Source organism: Notothenia coriiceps, unplaced genomic scaffold (genome assembly GCF_000735185.1).
Source record: "Notothenia coriiceps isolate Sejong01 unplaced genomic scaffold, NC01 NC01_scaffold00010934, whole genome shotgun sequence".
NCBI lineage: Eukaryota > Metazoa > Chordata > Actinopteri > Perciformes > Nototheniidae > Notothenia > Notothenia coriiceps.
Genome location: NW_011343635.1, coordinates 269,377 through 294,980, shown reverse-complemented (window position 1 = coordinate 294,980; position 25,604 = coordinate 269,377). Strand labels below are relative to the sequence as shown.

The 25,604-nt window shown below is 39.7% G+C and overlaps 1 protein-coding gene across 1 annotated transcript; it reads left to right on the top strand.

Moving 5' to 3' along the window:
* Positions 1–201: 201 nt before the first annotated feature.
* Positions 202–25,364, top strand: LOC104946284 (ephrin type-A receptor 3). The gene is made up of 16 exons (XM_010772071.1): positions 202–246; positions 474–561; positions 3,503–3,656; positions 6,625–6,681; positions 6,773–6,840; positions 7,627–7,748; positions 9,619–9,674; positions 9,912–10,018; positions 11,017–11,142; positions 15,113–15,298; positions 18,602–18,663; positions 20,859–21,068; positions 23,575–23,724; positions 23,955–24,182; positions 24,329–24,396; positions 25,292–25,364. Exons 1-16 carry the CDS (start codon positions 202–204, stop codon positions 25,362–25,364), a joined length of 1,800 nt encoding a protein of 599 aa, XP_010770373.1.
* The last annotated feature ends 240 nt before the right edge of the window (positions 25,365–25,604 follow it).

Genomic DNA, 25,604 nt, shown 5'->3' with positions numbered 1-25,604 from the left:
TCAATGTAGTTGATCAAATGATTGAGATATTTGATCACCCCGCCTTACTTTGCTTATATCAAACCACTGCACACACTCAACAAATCAGTTCAGTCTGATTATCTGGCTGTGGATGACTCAATGAGTGGATGAAACATGAATGAATTGGTTTATCATTCGCCAGAAGACATTTTTGATGTTCAACTTGATCCTGTTGCCTAAATGGATTTAACTCGAGTGGACTCAGCTGAGCTCTGGTCTCATATGGTTTTGATTATAACGAAGTGAGGAAACGGGGAATCATCTTAAAAAGAAAAAACTGGTTTACATCGAGTTGTTTTTCTTATAGCGTGGTAATCTTCAGCAAACAGCGCATGATCCTAAAAAAACAGATGTCTGTGTGTTCTGCATCATCTGCCTCTCACCTGCTAAATGCTTATTTATTATCAGACTAAATGTTGTGTATCCGGGCTAATCTGTGTGTTTGTTTTCAGGATGAATGGGGCTCCAGTGACTCGTCGAGTAAGAGCAAAGCTCAAATCTCTGACGACAAGACTAACGGCCTGGAAACTCTGCCGCCAGGTATGAAACTTCGCTACCCATCTTGCACTGCAACCACACAATGCCTAAACAAGCTAATGTATATTTCTGTTATAGCCAAAAAGGTCTTAAGTATATATTTGTTTATCATATCTATAACCAGGATGTCTGACAAATATGTGCTTCAGGATCTGGAGAGATTTCTGTGTGTCATTGTTTCTGCTCATGATTATAGTAAAGGAAAAGGACAAATACATCCCAGCTGTAAAGCATGTGCTTGGCTGACACTGTACACCACAGTTATGTATCCAGAAAGACACATCATGTCCCCGCAACCCAAACTATTTCCTTTTTGAAATGTGGTGACATAGTGGCTTAGTTTTATACAGCAAGAACAGCCTCTGCCTCTTCACCTTACCATGTTTAAATAACCACTGGGAACGAGAAGACAATTCAACATTCAATTCAGCTATTGAAAATAATTCAAGTATCTACTTTAATCTCGCCGCAAACCCAGCTATGCGTCTCCACCCAGGCTTTCAGAAACATTGTTCCAGAGTCCCACAGTCGCAGCATCTGAGCGACGATTTGTCATTCAGCTCTCGTCCGCGCCCCGACTCAAAGCCGCCCCTCCCTCACAACCCTCTGACTTGTTAAAGCTGAACACACACTCTCTTATCTGATCCAGCGGTGGAAATGAAATCCAATTTGAATGTTGAAGTGGAGGCATTTTAACTTCAGGGTGACTCGATTACAACGACACCAGGCAGCGAATCGCAGCATCCCTCACAACGCATATACACACTTAAGACGAGAAGAAGGAAAGAAGTATAAAATAAATGAAGAAGTAGGAGACTGTAAAAGCGAATAAACCAAATGAATATAGTCCCCAGAATAAGTATACGTCTCTAGTTTCTAGTAGCCCTGCTTTAAACAATTCAATTGTGGCACCTAATAAAAACAATTATCCTCAAATCTTCATTCTAAAACATTTATACTTAGCAATGTACCAAGTCAAATCTTATCAGAGGGAGGGGATATGAAGCAAGCAAAGATATTTAGTTTAAAATAATAGAAACATATAACAATATATCTTAATGTATTTGTTGATTCGATTTTGTGTGAATAATCTGAATATGCAAGTCATTTATTTCATAAACACATATTGTGAAGTGAAAAAGAGCCTACTGTATTTGCCTCCGACATGTACAGAAGCAAACTATAAAGTAGCATAAAAGCTTAATTACTTTCCACTGCTGCCTGCTTGAAACCGTGGGTTGGAAACTGGACAGTACTAAAGGATGTGTAACAAAAGAAAATGTCAGCCGCTGAGGATGGAAGATTTTGGTGATGAGACTATAAATTATTTCAATTTAAACTGACCACTCCTTTCTCTGATACAAAAACACAAAATCAAACCACCAGCTGGGAGTGGATACCTGAACCTGCTTAAGAGAGTATTTGAAAATGGATTTTTATTAATCTCACTGAGAAATCGAACAGTTCATCTGCTTTATTTGGTTTAGCAACCAAAGAAAAGGAGGTTTGAACAAGTGTGTGATATAGACTTTGGAAGCCTGATTTAAATACTCGCAAAGTGAGAAGTTGAAACAGTAATTTCACTACATTAATTACTTGCTGCCACTAAACGGAGATATCAGCAAGGACATCTCACACTCGTGTACCGCAGTGTCTCCGAGGCGCCGCTGACAGTCGCAGGCGAATCAGCATTGTGATTTTCAGCGAATTAGCATGCGAGACACATTCACGTGCTGTCAGCAGAGATGCTTGCACACACACTCTCCTGCTCGTCAGGCTCCACATCCCACTGTCTGTCTGTCTGTCTGCCTGTCTGTCATACACACAGGCATCCATACTGAGGGGTAGTGTAATCTCACGCTGCCATATGCTAAACACAAGTCATTAGCATAGCAGCTGCACCCGGCTAATTAGTTGCATTATTATTCGTGTGTGTCTGTGTCTCAGTAGTCTGAGATAAACTGTGAAATTAAACATGAGAACTTTCTCTGTTTGGCGTGCAATGATCTTCTTAATCTGGTCGGACACAATGTGCTCCGTTTGGATATGTGTAAGGGGGTAAAGATGTTTTCCAAACTTTTATTTGTAGGCCTCAGTATATTACTTAACTCACTAGGATTTAATTAGTGCAGTGCATAATACATTTGTTATTTTCTAGCTTTGCCACACCATTTCTGGCCTTGTCTTCTGAAAGCTGCACAGCTTCTCATATAAGCATCACAAGTCTCATGTCAGCTTTGCTCACTGCCGTGCTGCCGCCTGTCAGGCAGCAGCTTGAAGCGGCGAGGTTTCCTTCCTGTCAGTCGAGAAGGATTCATTCACCAGGCTGGCTGCTGCCTACACTTCATATTCTGTCTGATGTATAATCCCAATTATTCCTGAGACACATTTTTTGCCTTTTTGGGAAGGTTAAAACTTCATTTTTCGTGGCAGCTTTTATTTGTGGATACGCTCTGCTTATGTAATGTGTATTTACCAAAGAGTTGCATTGTGAATGTGTTTGTTATTGAAACGTTGAGGAACAGTTTGTTCTTGGGTTGTTCACTGTCAAAGTACAAACATGTGCCACCGGGTTCGAACCCGGCCTAGGACCACATGCAGAGTGTCATTCCCCCTGTCTTCCCCTTTTATCACCGTCACTATAATAAAGACACTAGTTGTTCTTTATTCACAACAGCCTTTATATTAATTCATGATTGAAATGTATACATCAATCCTGTAACCTGTCAGTTTTTCCCAAAATCCATCTTCTGCTGGATTTGTCTTTTGAATTATCTGCAATTTTTCTTTACCATTTTTTAATCATTCCACTCTCCATCTTAGTTAAACCTCAAATGTGAAGAAGCACACAAACAAGACAACAATTGCACCAACTTCTTTAGACATGTATTAATACTAGATCATGTATTCAGTGTGCCTAATGTTTATGTGTGTGTGTTTCCAGGTAAGGTGCACTGGCAGGACTTTGACCAGGATCTCTACGTTGGAGCCACAGTGGTGCGAGCGGGTCAGGATCCGTACGCCAGGAACAAGTTCAACCAGGTAGAGAGCGACAAACTCCGTATGGACAGAGCCGTGCCCGACACCAGACATGACCAGTACGTATCTCTACCCTTACACAAACTGTCTCTCTCTCTCTGTGTCAGGGCTGGGAAATATATTGATGTTATTTTGATATTGTGATACAAGACTAGATATCGTCTCGTATTGTGGATAGGCTGCATTACAGTAATGTGTGAGTGATGTGCTTTTTGTAATTTACCAGATTTAAAAAATGTTTGTCTTTACCCAGAATAAATCCACATTACTGGCAGTTATTTATCTTTTATGTATTTTGTAAAATCATGCAAAATCACCGGTCCACCATACAATATAGTCACAATATCACTATTGAGTTATTTGCCTTCTGACCAACCTAACCACACTCACCAAAGTGTGATCTTGTGTGTACATGCGGTCCTTTGCTGTTTGTCTCTTTGACTAATTAGTACCAGACTGGAAGGTCTCTTGGAAACTCCCTCTATTGTGTTGTATCAGACGTTATCAGGAAGTAGCTGCATATCAGACCCGCACTGTCTGCTCCATTCATAACGCAAACCTCCGGAAACCGCTGACGATTGTTCTGCTTGTTAAACCAACCACGAGACAGAAATAACCCATAGAGCTATATGTATAGGATCACTTCATTAAAACTTTATTGTGTTTAAGTTGGCTTCATTCTTATGTCTGCCAAATTGTCTGGTTGTACACAAGATAAACGTCCTATATTAATCCATGATGCTGCTTCAGTCCTTGTAAAACTTAAGTCAAAACTGTTTAGCCTTAAAGCTCCCTGACAAGTTAAACACATGGTTTCTGAAATGTTAAGAGTATGATTCATGCCACATGCCACAGCTCCTACTTTGACCAGTTTATCTTGTGTTTCTACATTGTTATCTTTAATCAATCATAAATACATTGGAAGAATGTCAAAAATGGTTGTAAGTGTGTAGAGTGTCAGCAGTGTGTCTCTTTAAGAATTATTTTAAATTACTCCTTGAGAGAACACCTTGTATTGTCTTCTTACCAAGCAGAAGGGCCAACAACTGCAGTCCCTCAGATAGTCACTTGAGCATTTAATAAGGGACCCCTGTGTGAACATTCTGTAAAAACAGTCAGATTTTAACCATGGAAAATAAGATGTTTACTGCCTAATGGTGTCCAAAGTTAATTCCACCAAATATGAGCTTTGCAGCAGCTTGTGTTTAATATTTTATACAGTCTTACTCCATACATTATTATTTCCTTCTATGGAATTGAACCACTCCTGATTTTTTTAAGTTATAGAAAGTGACTGAATATTGGTGTGTGTGTGTCATTTTTGACATCTCACCTGTTGATCCAGACCCTCCAAAACACACTCAGCCACTCAGCCGGGCTTTTGTTTTCTTTTTTTTCCTCAACCTGCTCTAAAGTGAGAAAAAACATTTAGATTCAGAACCAAGGCTATTTTTCAACTTATTTAAATGTGTTCCTTCATTAAATTATTCAACGCATAAATGCTGATCACAATATGCCCTGACGCAAGAAACTATATTTTTACTAATATTTGACCTTGAATGGAGCAGAAAACCTAGCGTTGTAGTGCTCAGTGAGTTTTAAGTTAAGCTGTAAATCAATGTTGAACACAATAAGTGAACATACAACACGTTGCTCGTTACAGTATCGTTTTCAGTCACTGGTTTAATTCCTGCAGATCTATCTCGATGCACACTGTGAGATATTTTTATAAAGGCAGTTGTCTGGGCTCACTGATATATTGAGCCAAATCAGACGGCTAGACCCATTAGCCTACTAAAAGATCTGGACGTGTCTCATATTGATGTGGCACTGATGTGTCCCCTGCACAGCACGCAGCAGCACTGATTGTTGAATGTTCTCCAGAACAAAAACAGCCTATTCAGTGCTTTTCAACACAATATCAAAGTATCTTTATTCTAAAGCTTTTAAACACCAGCAGTTCAAACATACAGGAGGTATGTCGATACAACATGGATGTTGCTGCAGTTCAACATTTTATAAAGTTTAAAAGCCTGTTCTCTATAGGAGCAACACTTTACATTGTCTGGCCTCTCTTTTTGCATCTCTTTTTAAATCATTTTGTTTCTATTCCTCATTGTTTTGGGTAACAGTGTGTCACTTTGGTCTTTCTATTCTTAATTTCAGTCTGTGGTTGTTCTGCCCCTTTTGTATATGTGTTGTGTTTGTTTGTAGTCAGTTTGGCTGTGTCTATTTGTGATTATTCAACCTCTGCCTAGTCGTTGTTAGCTTTCTGGGGTCATTTAGAAGTTGTATTGCACCCACTTGTAGTCTTCGTGAGTCTTTTTGTAGATATTTAAATTTATTTCTATGTCATTTTAGGCCTCCTGCTTTTTGTGTGTCTTTGATTGACATTTTGTAGTTGATTGTGGGGGGCGGCCTGAAACACTCAATAATCCATCAATAGATACAGGGACTAAAGAACTGTACACACCATGCTCACAGACGTTCAATACCAATGTGTACTGTCGTTCTATATGTACTGTACCTATGTGCTATACTGTACAGTCCGTACATCTGGTTTGTGTTTCAGCCTCCAAGGCCAACCTCTCTTAGTTTTTTTAATTGGAGCTGAAGGTTAATTTTCTAGAACTGGATTCTTTCTCTGCACCCAGAGATCTGCCTGTGTGATGTTTATATATACAAGGACAAGACATCGTGATTTCTTTGTCCTCCACGTGGCTCTTTGTCTCATGTAGCATCCTCTCACGCACGCACGCACGCACACACCATCTCATGGGAATTGGTTGGGTACTGAATCCTATTTATTGTGTTCATGTATTTAGGAGCGGTTCCAGCTCACAGCTTTGTTCACACATTCAGCTGTGTGTGTAGGAGTGGATGTGTACATTTGTACACATGTAGGCAATTATGCTGTTCGATGTCCATCCTTTTAAACACATTTTGATGATTTGTGTGTGTGTGTGTGTGTGTGTGTGTGTGTAGTTGTAGACATAAACAATGGAAGACTGAACTGCCCGCCTCCAGCGTCGTCATCACTTTCCACAATGAAGCTCGCTCTGCTCTGCTGAGGACTGTGGTCAGGTAGGTGATGATTTGTGTGTGTGTCCCAAGTTTTTTTCCTTCTTAATATATATTTTACCTTCATATAAACTCCCTCTCCTTCTCTGATTAGTGTCCTGAAGAAAAGTCCCGTTCACTTGGTCAAAGAAATCATTCTTGTTGACGACTACAGTGATAACCGTGAGTTACGCACACAGACAGATTACACAAACAAACCCAGTGAGATCAATGTTAGAAACAGAAATACTTTATTGATCCCTGAGGTTTACGTTACAGTTTCCATTCAAGAATATAGATGTGTATAAATATAAAGAAATTATACAAAAATAGAAATGAATATTATTAAAGGATATGCATTATATTACAATATATATATATCTCAGTCTGTACACACAAACTGAAAGATTGACAATAAAGTTGACTTTGACTCCTGACTTGAATATACAATTATAAGTTATGTGGTTCTAAAAAAATATATAACATACATTATATGTATTTTTGAAATATTTTCAAAGTATACAGCAATATATAGTACGTACTAATAATATTTGAAATGGGATCTATGATTAAGTTTGTTAAAATATTAAAGAATAATTGAGTTGAAATGCAGTATTAGTGCTAAAGTCACCCAGATTATTGCACAGTAAAATAATTATTGCACAAAGTGATTGTACGGTTAAGTCAGCATCGCACAGCAATTATACATAAATAATGGAGTTCTAGCTGCTGAAAGGGGAAATAAATGCAATGTCTGCTCTGTGTGTGTTTCAGCGGAGGATGGAGCGCTTCTGGGGAAAATAGAAAAAATACGCGTATTGAGAAACGACCGCAGAGAAGGTAGTGAAGAGAATAAATGAACGTTTTATTTCATTACAAGGAACATTAACTAATGAGGCTCCACCTTGTGTTTATCGGTGGGGTTGAAATCATTCTAAATGTGTTTTTATTGACTGGTGTTTCCCTCAGGACTGATGCGTTCGAGGGTCCGTGGAGCAGACGCCGCCGTGGCTCCAGTCCTTACCTTCTTAGACTCTCACTGTGAATGTAACGACCACTGGCTGGAGCCGCTGCTGGAGAGAGTGGCCGAGGTACACACACACACACACACACACACACACACACACACACACACACACACACACACCCTCCTTTATACATTTTAAGTTTATTATCATTCATATAAACAAAGTAAAAGATTACTTAATCCAGTTAAAAAAAACAATGATGGGACAATAGACGACAGACAATAGATGTGTTTTGTTTTGCCAAGAAAGAAACTTAAATATTGGTTTATTTCAAAGGTGAAACAGTGAGATACTATGAGTCGTTACAGTCCACACGCATCCTCGCAATCAAGCATCCTTCCTTCTCTAAACATGCTCGCCAGGCATCATTCAAAAGTGAAAGTGAGGATAAAATACATTAGTCCTCAACTTACATATTTGAGTAAAGCATCAAAAAGCATGAATTCTTCTTAATCAACAGGGTCAGTGAACTTTTCTTTGATTGCAAGAATCAAACTAAATCAAAACACAAAAAAACACCAACCCAACAAATCAAAATCACTCAGTTTTAATTACGTGCTGTATCTCAGTGCTCAGAACTGATGTTGATAATGTTATCCTACGAAGCCCCCAAGTCCTGTCAGGTGATATCATTTTATCTTCTGCACACATTAATTAACTTACAAGATAACACAAATATGACCCTATGGGACTCTAGGGGCTCCGTTATATTAATTTTTGTAGGGGAATTAGCTTTTTCACATAGAGGTCAGAGATCAGCAGCATCCTGCAGCCGTCAGTCAGTCAGTGTCTTGTTAACATTCATGTGAAAAACAAGGAGCGCATGACTTCAATAACACAGGAATGTTTGGACTCTCAGAGTAAAAGTACCATCTCACAGCTCCAAAAATTCACATTCCCCTTTTTTCTGATCTTACATGTTTATTCAGTTTAGATAAAAATCTCATGCTAATGTCAAAAGGTATATATATATATAATAAGCCAGTGAGACGGTAAATGAAATACTGATGTTGATCTTTACTTGGTTTATGCTGTAAAAAAAGAAAGAGTAACCCTTTTCAGAATGTGACCCCTCTGTAAATTGGCAGAATATCATTATCTCTTATCATCTCGATAATAGACGATGATAGATTTATTTCAAGACTCAATACAGTTTTCCACCATATTTATTTCATCTTGAAAAATAACCCTACAATAAACATCCTCAAACAGAATGAACCTTAACTCAATTACAGCTGAACAGTGTGTTGCTATTAAGTCTTTTAGTAATGACTTCAGAGTTTCTTGATGAATAGTAATCTCAGTCTGAAGCGGGACTCTGTGGGTAATACAGAGGTTGTTTAAATATTTATCTGATATGACTGAATAAAGTCTGATCTGCTTTTGATCCTCCCAAACGCTGTGTTTTGTCGTTCCCTAGTTAATAAACGCGTGGAGCCAAATCAAAAACAGTTTGCTCTCAGAGTAATTGACTTTGCTTATCTTTGCTTTAGTTGCACTTCTAAATGATGAATCACTCGAAATAAAAAGGCAAGAATGCCATCTGTGTGGGTGAAGCCTCATGAATCATATCAAAAGGTTTCAACACAAAATAAATAAACTCTCTCTCTGCACCTTGAGGCTTGCTTCTGGGAATTGTCATTTTGGCCACTTGAGAAACCCTCTTTTCTCTAAACTCCTGTGTGATGTGGCTCTGTGGGAGTGACCTAAAGTCGAGAAGACAGAGCTGCTCTCCTTGCAGTTGTCTGATACACTAAATATAGAAAGAAAAACCAAACATATGAGTCATATTTACTTTTGAACTACACAAAACCTGGTAGACTTGGACTTTATTTATTTATTAACAAGACACATTTCCTGTCATTCTCATTGTAAGTTTGTTCGGAGCTGAAAAAGTTTCACGGATTTATTTTTCTTCATACTTCCTTCTCAGGACAAAAGCAGAGTCGTTTCTCCTATCATCGATGTCATCAACATGGACAACTTCCAGTACGTAGGAGCCTCGGCTGATCTGAAAGGAGGTACGGTACACATGCAGAGAGTCACATACACACACGCGCGCGCACACACACACACACACACACACACACACACACACACACACACACACACACACACACACACACACACACACACACACACACACACACACACACACACACACACACACACACATGTCTCTCACTAGCTTCCAGCCTGGGCTAACGGTTGAAGTCTTATTGGGAGATGTGGCACTACTTATGACCTTTTTTCTGTTTGGTTTGGCAGGTTTTGTTGCCACAGCAAATCCAAACATCCTGATGAGAAAAGACTGCACTTTGGCAACGGCCACTGTAAGTACTGCTCCATGTTCTCGTGAGTCTTTGGGATGTTATCCATCCAACCCCGTCTACACTTATTTATTGGTGGAGTTCAAACTAAACTAGGTAGTTACATTATGGTTTGATAGGGGAGATGTCTTTCTTGAGTGTCTTTACCCACAGCGGTGGTTTTGGAGCAGCTAGTTCCAAACTTGAAGTGGTTTCCCCTTTACCTCGGTTCAGTTGGTCACATTAGAAGACAGGATCCAGACTGGAACCATGCTCAAAAGAAGGTTTCGTGGTCCATTTACAAATCAATCCTGAAAGCTTCATTTGGATAGAGAGCAAGATCACAGTGTTGTCTTTCACCATCTCAGATAGCTGGCCCTGTCCAATTGAAACATGACCAGTGTCAAAAGAGTCTCTCTCATAGCATTTTGAAAAGTTAAAGTTAAAGTCTGTGAAGTTAGACCAATGTTCAAATCACCCAAAGTAACAACTTTTGATGTATCCATCCCAAGGGAAAACAGCTTAATAATGAACTCCTTTATGTTACGTATTCTGCTTTATTCCTGTTATTTATTAGTAATCCTCCTACCATTAACCTTGACCCAGGTATTAGCCCCCACGACTTTACACTGCATCATGAACAGTTTGGATGGGTCAGATGTAAAGCATAAAATAACCAACAGGGACTAATAAAGCACAACTTTATTTTTTTAAAGTACAGCTTTATTACTTAATGGATAGACAAGTCTTTCTCAAAACATATACTTGGAGAAATGCCATATACTAAAAATGTTGGTTTGTCTCGCCCAGTGTTTGTTGAGTCATCACTTATCATTAATATGTTTTCTGTTTTGCTTTTCAAAGTAAAGCTAAGCACTAGCACGTGATATAACCTTACCAATATATAACCTTACAAAGTCGTTAAAATGTTTGGGGGCATTTTTTATGTAAGTACAAACATAAGGACCTACAGTACAGATTTCTGGTCATTAACTGGTGCAACCTGCTCTCTCCTGCTGCAGTGCGTCTGCCGGGCATCAGGACCTACGTGGACCCCCACACGTATGAGGACCCCAGCCAGGCTGTGCACGAGTTTGCAAAGGAGCTGGACGCCTCCTGCATTGCCATCGACAAAGTGGTGGGAGCAGGTGAGAATGGACTAAGGGAGATGCTTAAGTGCACTTTGCTAAACTGAACGACACCATACAGATTATTTCAGGCAAGAAAAGAACATTACCTTTTAACAAGTCTGTTAGAAGGACAAACTAGAAAGAAGATCAAGAGAGAGAAATGGTTTCTTCCTCTCACTGACCTCTCCTTTCCCACCCTCACCTCACAGTTACTTCACTTTCTTGCTCTTTTTCACACTCTATTTAAATGACAAAGAAACACCGAGTGCTCAACCACATAGAAAAAGATGAGGTGCATATAGAGTTCCCATATATCTACATTTTCATAGCAGCAGGCTAGTTTAACTGTGTGTCATATACTGCACAGCTGGGATTGAGAAAGCATTTAAAGCCACAGCTTGAGGTCCCTTCTTCCCAGCCCTCCTCTATGATAGAGGGAGAGATGGTGAAATCTAAAGTAGTTCTGCTCTCCTGCGGTTAGTCTTCCTTTTCACTCTTCATTTCCTTCTTTTATTTACATTTTCTACAGGCGATTGTCTGTTAATCTTATTCTGAATGTAGTCTAATGAAAGCAACCGTAAAACAATCTTCCTCTCCTCTCTTCTCCTCATGTACTCCCTGATAAGTTGAGCAGAAGTGCAGACGGGAGGGTAATGCATTGTGATTCATGTGGAGTAGATGGACAGCACATAAGGTGGGGGGGGGAGGGTCTCCAGAGTCCCTGCAGCCCCTCCACACTGTAAAGCTGTCAGGACGGCCTGAGAGTCTAATACCTGGCTCCACACTGGAGTACAACACACTCCACAATGCATTTCTCATAGTAAATAGCAGACATAACACATAGGAATATCTCAGGCTAAAAGGACGCATTGGTTAATGTATTGGAAATCAGATATTGAAGTCAGTGTTATCCACTTCTTATATTAAACATGTTTTTATTCATTGTAGAATATTTCTACTCTGATCCTCGGGATGGCTTCTTATTAGTTGCCTCTACACATACTTTTCGATTTTACACAATTATACATCAATCATATTACAGGGCTGTTTGCAGTGGTCAATAGTGATTAAGTACATTGACTCAGGTACAATTTTGAAGTATCTTCGTTACTTAAAAATGTAAATTATCTATTACTTCATTCTTCTATGCAGAACCAAATATTGTACTTTTTACTTCAATAAAACTGCTGCAACATTAAAGTGATGAACAGATTAGTGCATCAATAATTATAGTCCAATAATATAATATATGAATGTTATTCCTCAACCTCAGTTGCCAGTGTGAAATCATGAGTATTCTTTTTGTTTCTGAATAATTTACATTTTGTAATCATGTTTAATTAGATGCTTGTACTTTTGTAATTTTAGTTTGGAAAATGTTAAATGCAGGACTTCCAGGTGTAGCAGAGTACTTCTTTCTGTGGTATTATTACTTTTATTTAAGTAAATTATATATGTGTTCACCTATGAACATATGCCATGCACGTTTAATACATGTAAATTACAAGCAAATAGTGCAGGCATATAAAAGAGAGAAAAATATAGTACATTTTTAATATGAGGGAAAGTGTTTTATCAATAATGTATTTATAAATACTGTCATGTGTATCATCATATAAAACCAATATCAGTTGATCCCGAAAAACCCTCACACACAGTTGAGTTCACCCTGAAGTAGGCTACACCACTATATACTATACATCTTTGTTTTTTGTTGGCATTCAGCAACTAGCTCCCTCGAGGCCATGACACTAATTGCTATCGGTACATACTGTGTTGTTGCTTAATGTGAATTTGAATGAAATAATTTTACAGGGACTAAAAAACCAACATTTTTGTAACCAGTACAGTTGTACACATGTTAATATAACCTGGCTACCCAAGACACATTTTAATTATTTAAAATAAGCCTCTATGAGAATCCCATTGATGCTATTGGAGCACAGGTTGTCTATATGCTTGAGCTCTCTACTCTAGAACTGTTGTAAAACGTTTATGCGAAGTGAACATCAGAGCTGAATTTTAAAGCTTTAGCCATGATGTAAACTTTTTTTCAGCTTAAATACAACCATGTACCTGTATTCTTGAAAGGAAACCATATTAGCAGCATGAACAATACACAACATACAGTACCTATTCTTTCTCCATTCCTCCCTCAATCCCCATCTGTCTCCATTACACATGTTAACAACACTTTGATCTTCTTGCCAATCTGTGATTGTGTGTTAAAAGACAGAACACATGCTCCGCTCTGCTAACATGGGTCAGACTGTAACATCAAAGAGGGATACCTAGCTCCGCTCAGAGCAGGAAAGGGGTGAGCGTCCCTAATCAAGACTTATTAGAACAAGATCTTCTTTCTCAGAGTGACCACATGAAAAAGGTGCCTCGTCCTGGCTCGTCCGTCCCCTGCTGAAGGCCAGAAGAACAGGCATGCGTTTGGTATTTAGACAGGGTGTAATTATTCCAGCTTAAGTTCTTCCAGACCCTCTTCAAGTCCATTATTTGACCCATGCTCTCTGATCCAGAGCTGCTATGGGAAATGATTGTCCTGGACTCTGAGACAGATCTGCACATGTCTTTACTCTGACATCACCTTGCATGATCACACTCAATTTCATATAAATTCAGTAAAGGGTAAAACACACACACACACACACACACACACACACACACACACACACACACACACACACACACACACACACACAGGCATACTGTATACACATTCTCATCTTCTAGTCTTCTTCGAGCCAAATCCCCGTCACCAGCTGTAACATGGCTGGCTGCCTTTGAAGTGGCCAGCCTGCCTACATAGCTTACAATACCTGGTGAAGCTCACAAAACACACACACACACACACACACACACACACACACACACACACACACACACACACACACACACACACACAGAGACATGGTCTGAGGTAAACACACACACGCTTATCCCCTCACCAGCGAGGAATGCTAATTGAGATTTCCCAGAGTGTATGTTGAGTCATGTTGTCTTTTAATACGATACTTGAGGAAAGTTGAAAGATCATTTTATTTGGACTGTGCCATCGAGTGGATCAGTTTCAAAGTTTATTACAGCACATGGTGTCATTACTGTAATTAGTGGTCGTAACACATAATTATCCCGTGATCTCTCTCCAAGTTCAATAAATACCAAGCCTGATTAATGAGAGTTAAGTAATGACAGGGTAATCATCAAGATCTTCTTTGATCGGCATCGTTGACTCTTAAGTGGTCGGTGGATCTGTTAAAACGTAGTGACACCTCAAACTGTCGACCTGCTTTTCTAACTCAGTGCCACACACCTGTATGTACAGTACAGCACTTCAGCCTAATGCTAAACCATGTTAGATCCATGTTGGGAAAACATACTGTAGACAAGCACTTTAGTTACATATGAGGTTGTGATTAAGTAGATTCCTGTTTACTTAGTTTCACTGGCTCATTTCAGTTTGTTATACTTCTGGTTCAATTGTTGAATTTATGTGAAAAGTTAAATATTTTGGAAAGTTGGACTTCTTTCCCTGATAGAGGACTGTACTGATCATTGTTACACATATATCTTCAATAGATGGCAAGTTTCAAGTTAGCATGACCAAAAGTCTGATTAACCAAAATTAACTATTTCGAATAAAACCCCACTTTTCAACTTATTGATTCAATTCTTTGAGCATAGATAATTATATTCAAATATCATGTTGTATGGGAAGTATAATTAGAATCTTCATATTAGCGATACACAGCATATATCATTTTAGCATATGATATGTATGTTAATAGACCATTTATCACAGATATATGGCGATAAAGTATATCTGAATGTGTATCACCATAGAACAATACCAACATTATAGTTTATAGATACTAAGACCCCAGAGATGGTATTCAGAGAAGTGTTATCCTGCTGTTATCAGTCTTGTTCATATATTTCACATTTAACCGTATTGCATCTTCCATTCTTTTGTCTTTAGGTGAGTTTGGCGAGGTGTGCAGTGGTCGCCTGAAGCTGCCCAGCAAGAAGGAGATCTGTGTGGCCATCAAGACTCTCAAAGGAGGATACACTGATAAGCAGAGGCGGGACTTTCTCGCTGAGGCGTCAATCATGGGACAGTTTGACCACCCCAACATCATCAGGCTGGAGGGGGTGGTAACACGCAGTAAGTGCTTCCATCAGTTCCAACTAAAAGGGGCACACTGAAGGGATTTCACTTTGTACTAATCTAATCATATAGGGTATTTCTTCAAGGTTCTTTAAGTGATCCCAATTTATCAAGATGTAGGTATTCTGGTAAAATGTCATTGGTGATTTGATTGGTCCGTTTAAGCACAAAACAGCACAGAATAGTGTAAAATATAATAGGATGGAGTAAGAAAACGCAGAGTAACATTTGCATTCACATTTTGTCGCAGGTTTAGCATCTTTTACCGATTCCAGATTTGCAATTGTCATGACAAATGGCTCTAAAGTGGCCCACACTTCTGTAAAGGAGCACATGAGTTTTATTGAGTTGCAGTGGTGTAAATCTCTGCAGATCAATGTGCTCTGATCAAAGCCTGTGTCCAAAGCGAGCATAAATCCATAAATCCATATCTCTGACTCGCTCCCCTCTGGGCCTCTTTATAAGACTATCATTAGCACACAGAAGGCCTCTTTAAAAGGGAATGACTGCAGAACAAAGGAAATAATGAGCCTGAACTTTGTCGCTGAAACGGGCCGGGCCCCTATCTCTCCCCGCGGCACCAGGCTTGTTAAGTAGTTCTGCCAGCGAGCTTATTCTAAAGAGTAGAATGAAATACATTTAAAACTTCTCTTACTTTATCGTCACCATTTTGGGGTCCTCTTATTCATTTCTTCTTTTTCTTCTTTGCAATCTCATTGCCGTTATTGCTCAATGCTTTTTAAATTGCAGTCATTTAAATTGATAAAAGGGACTTACCAGCACGACTTACTCTAATCAAGAACAGCGTCGCCAATTAATCTAAATGTAATGTGCAAACAGCAACGTGCAAAACATTCAAACCATATTGTGTTTCTTAATTAATGGTACTTTCTTCTTATGATTCATTGTTTTGAATCACGACTAACAGAAATTAAGCAGAACAATTATCATTCTTGAAGCTACAACATAGCTTTCAGTGGAAATAAGCGTACTTTGGAAAAAGTATATACAACTGTTTTGTAAGGAAGCACATTCACCAATGGTTTCAGCTTTGTTCCCACCTTGTTGTTATTCAGCCTTGAACACAGTACATGAAAATGAAGGTTGTTCTGTTTACAGTCCCTCATCATTGAGAATGCATAATACATCTTAGAGTACACCGCTCTTCCTAAGGTCCAGCCGGTGAAAAATACTGCAATAACAGTTCACTGTGGTTTCATGTGCTGCTTTTAGACTAATAGAGGAAGCGCAATATCCAGTACTGTGTGTGTGTGTGAGTGTGTGTATCTTGCATGTGTGTGTGTACATGGCATTTGGAGGGATACCCAGAACAAATTTGCGTGAGCTGGAGCAGCATGAGTGCGGGGCATAGTTTTAGGAGGTCGATTTGATATGCTCTCACACACACACACACACACACACACACACACACACACACACACACACACACACACACACACACACACACACACACACACACACACTGCCGTAGGGTGATTTATTAAGCTGCTCCTGTTAATTCTTAATAATCCTGAGACTTTCACACCCCATTTACCTTGCTGCTTTTGGCTGATCCACAGGCTGCATATTTGCAAGCGCGTTCACACACACACACACACACACACACACACACACACACACACACACACACACACACACACACACAAAACATTCACTCAAACTTGTGTTCACAGAATAAAGGGGGCTCGGGGCCTTTATCTTTGCTGCCAATGTTGAGGAAAGAGAGAAAGAGGGAAGGGAAGAGGGCGGAGGACAGGAGGGAGGACCGGGGGTGTGTGTTCCTGAGACTATAAAAGCCGTCCGCTGGTAAACGGAGACATCCATCACGGCCTTTTAGGGATGAGGTTGTGGGTGGAGGGTGTTTAGCTGTGACTGTGTTTAAATGATGAGAAATTGTTGACTCTAATTGTAAGAGAAAGTGTAGCAACTATATTTAGACAACCCAAGCTGTTGTGAGTGTAAAATCGAATTTCCTAAAGTGGCGAAAACGCACAAAAGCATACTGTATAAGAGGGAAAACTTACATTAAGGGGAAATTGAGAAGCCAACAATGTTTGTTTAAATTAGGGTGTATTTTATGATTCATGATGACGATCACGAACTGGAAGTCATAGTTTATTTTTTTAATCTCTCCGACCCTGACTTAACTGAAGCACACCCTCTGTCTTGGCTCATTTGCTCTCCGCTGTTTGTTGTGCCAAATAGGACATTTTTTGCTGATTGTCTGATTGACTCATAAGGGCATTTTGAATTTGTAATTCACACCAGATTGGCTTTGATTTAATTAAAGCTATTGACTCAATAGAACATTTATTTTTCTTCCGGTGAGACCAATTTATTTGTTTCTTTTAAACAAATGATTCTATCACCCTCTTCATGCAGCCTGTGTCACTGCCGGGAAAACAAGCCTGTGTCTCGCCAGATGTGGGGAGGGCTCGCTTTAATACATGCAAGAGGGGAAGATGTAAAAGGAAAAAATGGGGTGATGAGGATGGGGAAAGAGAGGTATGGATGATAGAGAACAGGTAGACAGGGAATGAAAGGGTGCCGGGGGAGGAGGGGGGGGAGTGTGCATTAATCAGAATAAAATGGAGAAGAAGCATACGGCTGGTGGGGGAGTCAAGAGGGGAGCAGGGAGAACAAAGCCATCTGGGACACAAACAAGTCCTGACAACGACTGTGGATTTAACAATGGCTGATTTAAAGGTTCCTTAAGAGTTTCTTTCTCTTTTTTCCCCTCTGTAATAAACTTGTGTTGGACCGTAGTCTGATCAGGTACAGATGATAGCAGGCGGGGAGGATTTACAACCAGATCTTCCACAGAAATAAAGATGTCACACTCTGACAGCTGACCTGCTGGGGCCCTAAAACTCTGACTGGGATTATTTTATTTCTGGTGTGTGTGTGTGTGTGTGTGTGTGTGTGTGTGACGTCACTGATCAGATCTTTATGAAGGAGTGCTGAAGTGATGACAGCGTGTGTGTGTGTGTGTGTGTGTGTGTGTGTGTGTTTTTGACAGACAGGAAAGAGCTCAACCTGGTCCCTATCAGGGCCCATGAACGTCTGCTTTAAGTCAAGTTACAGTCCCCCCTTTTGACTCTCTATGAATTTTCCAATTTCAGGGAATAAATCTGAAATGAATATAACGTTGGGCTACATGAGTGTCTTGTATTTGTGGTTGGCTGTTGCACAGCAAACAGTAGTCATTGCTCTCACTATATTATGTTCGTGATACAACTGATGATGTAACCAAAGATTGAATCCTCTCTTCTGTCACAGGTAAACCCGTCATGATTGTCACAGAATACATGGAGAATGGATCCCTGGACAATTTCTTGAGAGTGAGTATTAACTTGGAAACACGTGTAGAATGGATGGATCATGATGCCTCTTAGTGGTACACAGAGGAAGTTGGGGAATCACATGGTGTCAATCTGAGGATTAAGAGACACCGGGGAACATCTTAAAAAGGTGGATAAAGTGTCTTGCACCTGTACAAACCATAGCCACACACCAGGTCACTATTAGGTAGTATAATGTATGTTTCGTCCTTCACATTTTTTGTTTGACAAATTTCTACAGGGGTTGCATTTATCATATTTTGAACAGTGACATTTGGTGTTTAAAAATTCTGTAAAGTTGGTAAGGTAAGAGAGTATTATCAGAGTGGAAATACAACTGCTTAGGAGTCTAAACTCCAAACGTTTCAAAGGTTGTCTTTTGCTTTGAGACTGTTTCTCTGCATGGATTTCATCTTTCTTTCTTAGCTCTAAAAGACAAAGCATTACAAATGTCATCTCAGTTTCATGCGACCAAATTATGGGATACAGTAATGTCTTCATTAAAAAAGTCAGTTTTTCAACAGACAGCTGTTATAGAGTAAGACCTGATGGAAATATACTAGTATATGAATTGTGTTTGTTGTTCTCTACTCTTACTAAAACGAAACCGACAAATTAGTTCACGAGCAAAGTTCCAGACTAGTTTTGAGACAAACACGTTCAGGCTTTTCTATACATTCCTGGAAATGCCTTGTGGATGATTTAAGCAGTTCTGACTGTTTCAGCAAAACTTTCCATACTGGGCTTATCAAATGACAAGGTTTTATGAACTGTATCCCTGCTGCTCTTCCTTCCAGGATGGAATTTGATTCTTGCCATGCCCCAGTCTCTTAAAGCGGAATTGACCTGCCTCACTGAGAAAAGCCAAAGCACAAAAGCCTCAACACTGGCATGAAAGCATGTGCACTGATTCCTGTTTTAGCCCTTCTCCACATGTGTCTGCACAGTATCCTGACACATGAAGGAGGAGTAGCTGTTGTTTCCTGACATTTTCCCAGAGCCCTGCACTTCATCATAGAAAATGTGTCATATGCACTCACACACAGACATGGAAACACACAGCTCATGCACTGTATGTCTGTGTTCTGAATCTGCAAAGCTTTGAAGGGACTAAGCCAGGTGGTCTGGCCACTAATTGCTCCAGACCAAAAGGGAGGCGAGGTGGACCCAGTTGGTTTCAAAGGAAAACACACTCATCTTACACTCATCTCGCAAATGACTTGGTCTTTCACAAACACAGAGCAAATCAGTGCATGTGTAGAGCAGTGAATAGAAATGCAAGCGGATGTAGACAAATGACTCCCTCTCATGCTACACTGAGTGCAAACCCTGAGTAAAAAACAGATAGATAGATAGATAGATAGATAGATAGATAGAAGAAGATAGATGGACAGATGTGTTTGCTGTTATTTTATTAACTTGAGCTCTTCTTTCTTATTTTTCTATATTTATTTCCTGTTCATACATTCAGAGTTAAATATAAACGTTTGCAAACATAAACCAGACTCCCGATTGCCCAAACAGACCAAAAGTGTTTTAGTATTTATAACTGCATCTAACCAATTTCCCAATCTCACATTTATTTGTATTCTTTAGGCTTTTCCTGACATGGCTTACTGAAAACCCAAACACATTTAAATACTGTAGTCCCCATATGGATAGTTATGAATTTAACTATTTAAGTGAATTCAATGTGTGTTTAAAGTATAAAAGAACATTTTAATCATCAGTTTTTCTCCAACAAAAAATAATTTGTAGAGAGGAATAGCATACAATATAATTATTTTTTTGTGCTGGACAAATAACTGTTTTTGTTTTTATTATTCAACCAAAATGTCAAGGTCAAGGCTCTTGAATTTGCCACCACATGGGCCATTATAACATATCCAAAGTGGACAGTAACCAGACTGATTGAAAAAAAAAGAAATATCCTATGTACTTATTGGTCCTAATGTCCATACATTACTGCATGTCTGGCTATGGTATTTCACAGTTTAGCTGAAGATGAGGTAAGGAATGTCAAAGGTGGTTTTAAAGGTTAATGAAAGTGCTGTGGACACTTATGTAGAAAGGTTTCATTTCATGCAAATAATCAGAAAGGTCAGGCTCCCTTTGTGTTCTGTATATAATATGTATGTAGATGATAACTTTTAATGTATATCATTAACACCGAGTGTGACTTCTCTTTCCTTTAGAAACACGACGCCCAGTTTACGGGGATCCAGCTGGTGGGCATGCTGCGTGGCATCGCCTCGGGCATGAAGTATCTGTCAGACATGGGCTACGTTCACCGAGACCTGGCAGCTCGAAACATCCTGGTCAACAGCAACCTGGTGTGTAAAGTGTCAGACTTCGGCCTGAGTCGAGTTCTGGAGGACGACCCGGAGGCTGCTTACACCACCAGGGTGAGCGAGCACACACACATTCCAAGGACAGAAATGACAGTGTGATACAATATGTTCGCAACTGTTCTGGGACAAATCATTTTTTCTGTATCCAGGAATGTGCTACTTAAAAGGCAATGTCACAACAACCCTGAATGCAACACTTATATATGGTACTCAATACAAAAATTATCTCAAACTGGCAACAATATCTTCCTTTTTAGTTATAATAATAGGAATATACCTCTCCAGCAAAACGATTATACGATACAATACAATGATACCTTATTGTCAGTCTAAGTCTACAAATCAACAAGGACATACATTAACATTAGAAACAGGGGAACAGACATTAGATTATTAGAGACAATATTTGCATGTCTTTGACGTACATTTAAGAAAACATAACAGCAATGTTCTTATTATGAAATTGGTTCCACATTTATGCCATTTCTCGCAAACACACCCGCTTTATACTCAGGTAATCTCAGCAAACAGATACAAACACTCTTCCTCTGTCTGGCAAGGGTACAGAACACATAAATAAAGGCAGAGCTTTGTGATGAGATTGACATAAATCCACAGAGCTTTGCCTCCCTCGATCACAGTACAGCAATGGCATACATATAACAATGGTGGAGGTCATGGAGAGGAACACTTCAAGCACCATGTGCCCAGAAGGGACATATTACATTGATAAGAAATTCTGTTTGGGTGGTTTAGTGCCGGTTGTTATCCATCCACAACCCTAAGATTTGCACCACTAAGTGCACTTAGTTTCCTCTTACTTTCAATGACAACATAGCTCTGTTTTAGAAGGTGTGTTGTCATGAAAATGAATGCACAAATGGCAGTTTGAGATGCTGAAAATCCTTTTATTTTATTTTTTTATTTTATTTCCTTGCCCTTTTGACTTTAACCTATTTCTCAGATCACATCAGCTTTCAAATATCTTAACTGTTTAGATAATGCACTTATACAACAATAATAGTTTGGGTATAATTACTTTGATGTCTAGAAAACACGAGTGGGTTTTAGGATATGTCTTGCTAAACAGGTAAGGTTTATTGCTTGGGCAAGGAAAAGAATCCTTAAGAACCTAAACCTCAGTAGTGAGATCAACTTTTTTTTAGAAACAAGTGTAAACGTCTTCGAGGTAAGAATGATAACAGTTGGGGGATATTTTTATACTTTTATACTTCATGTCAGAAATGAAACATTATCAACAGGCACACCCCACCTTAGACATCCATCAGTGTGTGTGTGTGTGTGTGCGTGCATGTTTGTGTGCGTGTGGTCATTTTCATCATGGGATCCTGTGGTCTCGGCCCATGCGTGCAGCCCCTTTAAACACAGTATAATTTGCTGGCTGAGAATTGCTTGTCAAATAAACAGTCAATGTGCCGTTTGCCTTTTTCCCAGAAATACATAATCTAAAATAATAAGACAGAATAATAAACTCTCCAGTGATGCAGTAACTGACAACGCTCTGCACATGCACGCAGATTTCCATCCGGCCCTTGAATCTTTGGCATTTGGAATCTTTGTTTTATGTTCCTATGCATGTAGGTATGTATGGTTCAATGTTAATGTAGTGCTCAAACATGTTGCTCCTTATCTAGGGGAGCAGGTGTGTATGTAGTATGAATGTGGAAGCAGATGCTGTGTGTGTTTTCCTGTGTTCATTTCTGCTACCATGTGTTATTGTGTGTTTTCCCAATGTGTTATCGTACTACAGAGTTTCATTAGTGATCATGCAGTATCAGTGTGTTTTCTAGAGGGCGCGTGTGTGACAGCACTGGGCTAGACCTAGTCAGTGGCTTGGCCAATGTCTCTGTTAGCTTTGGCTGCTTTGGCCTCTTTTCCCCAGCTCCGTTTTCATCATTAGTCCAGCTTCTGAGCTAGAATGACAAATGCAGCAGACATAACTCTGCCATGTTATGCAGGAAACTTTAGATTAGGGTTTGATTAATATGTATTTTCTTTCATTCTTTCTCTGAGGCTGATGCCAATACTTTTGATTAAAGCTGAACCTTACATTTTTTGTTACTATGGGGTTCAATTTCATTTCATATGAATACTTTAAAACCCAATTTCGTTGGAAAATATGTTTGTATCTTGTGTCTTTGTCAGAATGTTTATACTTGCAATTGTGGAAGAGTAAATTAATCATTGTGAAATGTAAAGTCTCCTTGGTAGGTTGCAATGCAGATTCCTTTTACAGTTGAGAACATAATGCTTGGTCCAAACCACTGAGGGTTTAATTTCAGAACAGCTCATAAATAGTTTAATTTTTTTCCGGGCTTTGTCTGTGACATAAACCTATTACACAAAATATTAAATATCCTGTATGCATCATTCAGTATTAACTTGCGGCCCTTTTTTTACATGTATACCATTACATGTATATCATAAAACTGACAATAACACACGTCTGACAACCCGATAACCAAATATCAATGTGCAGATCAAACTGATCAGCCAAGTTTCTAACTGAATTAACTTGTTTTAATGTCCTGTCTCTCAGGGAGGTAAGATCCCCATCCGGTGGACAGCTCCAGAGGCTATTGCCTACAGGAAGTTCACGTCAGCCAGTGATGCTTGGAGTTATGGCATTGTCCTCTGGGAAGTGATGTCATATGGGGAACGACCATACTGGGAGATGTCCAATCAGGATGTGAGTACTGCCATGATGCCAATTTCTTGTGTGTTTACTGATGGGAAGTCAGTGAAGGTACCAGCCACTGATCTAGATGAAAAGTTTATGTTCAAGGTTGTGTGAAAACTGTTTTGGCACAGACATGGAAATAAGGGAATATAGTCCCACAGAGGGAGTTGAGCATATTATATGTTGTTTGACTTTTGAAGTTGTTTCTGAATCATTTTTATTTTCCTCCCTAACCCTAGGTAATAAAGGCTGTAGATGAAGGATACCGCCTCCCTCCACCAATGGACTGCCCGGCCACCCTCTACCAGCTGATGTTGGACTGCTGGCAGAAAGAGCGAAACAACCGGCCTAAGTTTGAACAGATTGTCAGCATCCTGGATAAACTCATCCGCAACCCTGGTAGCCTCAAAATCACTGCCAACACCACATCCAGGTACCAGAAGTATATTCCAGCTTTTATTTGTTGTGTTTGTTGTTCAGTAGCACCTATTTCCTGCATGGAAAGGTATTTGAATAATACAATATAGAAGATATGGAGGTAGATCTTAGAATGTGGTGGTTGTTTTGCTAGCTGCTTCTTTTTCCTGATGTGGTTCATGTTCCTGACTGACAGACCCCTGGCTCCAGGCAGTCCAACAGTGTTGCCCAATATACCTTCGATGCACAGCATTATGGGTTATGGTAGAGAAATTGAATATTTGCTCTGGGATCGCAAGCCATTGTGAAGGCAATAGCAGTTGCAGTTTTATTTTCCATGAATGAAACACAATTAACTTTATTAAAGGTGACCTATCATGCAAAATGCACTTTTGTATATCTTTTATACATGAATATGTGTCCCCGGTGTTCCAGGGAACTCACCAAGTGTCAGAAAACACAATCCTCTCTATTTTCCTCCATACCCAAATCTCTTAAAAAGGGGCTGCAACGGATCTGATACAGACTGATCCAGATTTGAACACTTCTGTGATGTCACAGAAGTGGCGCTACGGCTATTGGACCAACTCCACCAATCAGGAGGAGACAGCCATGGACATTGCCGTTCGAAAGCGCTGGAGACGCTGTAGTACATATGCCAGGCCTGTAGATGGTGCTATTCTCACAGAATCAGCCCATGAAAAGACAGTGTTAAATTGAGCGAAATGAGGAATGGGTAAAATGCATGATCTGTTTGGTATTTTGAAAAATAAAAAGTATAAATATGCCTTATATAGTTATGGTGCTACACTATATTATTCAAATATAGCATGATAGGTCCACTTTAATTAGTTATTTCAATATCCCTTGGTGCACGCCTTGTTTGTTTGTTTGTTTGCTGTTACCATGTGCAAGACCAATGGAACCAGACCAGTACCAGTACATAGGAGAATAAACATTGGCTTCCTGCTGCTTCCCTGTGTTTGCAGGGGAGTTACATGAGAATTATTCTTAACTTATCACACCTCATCTCCCTTTTCCATGCAGTCTAATGTCAAATTCCTCTCTACTTTTCCCCTTGTTTGTTAAGTTAAGTTTCCCCCTCCTTTTCCCCTCCCTTGTGCATAACTCCTTTGTTGGGGCCACCATCTCTCCCCAGGGGGGCCGATGTGGAAACCAAGGCAAAGCCCATGTTCAGTTTGTCAATGCTGAGCACAAGCAACTGGGTCTGAGCAGACGGCCGTGGTATTATGGAGATGGTCAAAGCTCCATTAACATTTGACTAATGATTTTCTTAAGAAGTTGGAAATAGGTCCCTTTGGAGTTTGCATGTAATTTCCCTGATTGGCTTTTAACAACCGGGGCGACGGCAAAGGCTGGCCGGACAGAGGCTGCTGCGTTTGATTTATTGAAGACCTGTTGGGGATGCTGTGGCTATAAACGTGGTGTGTGTACTCACATCGCTGATGTGT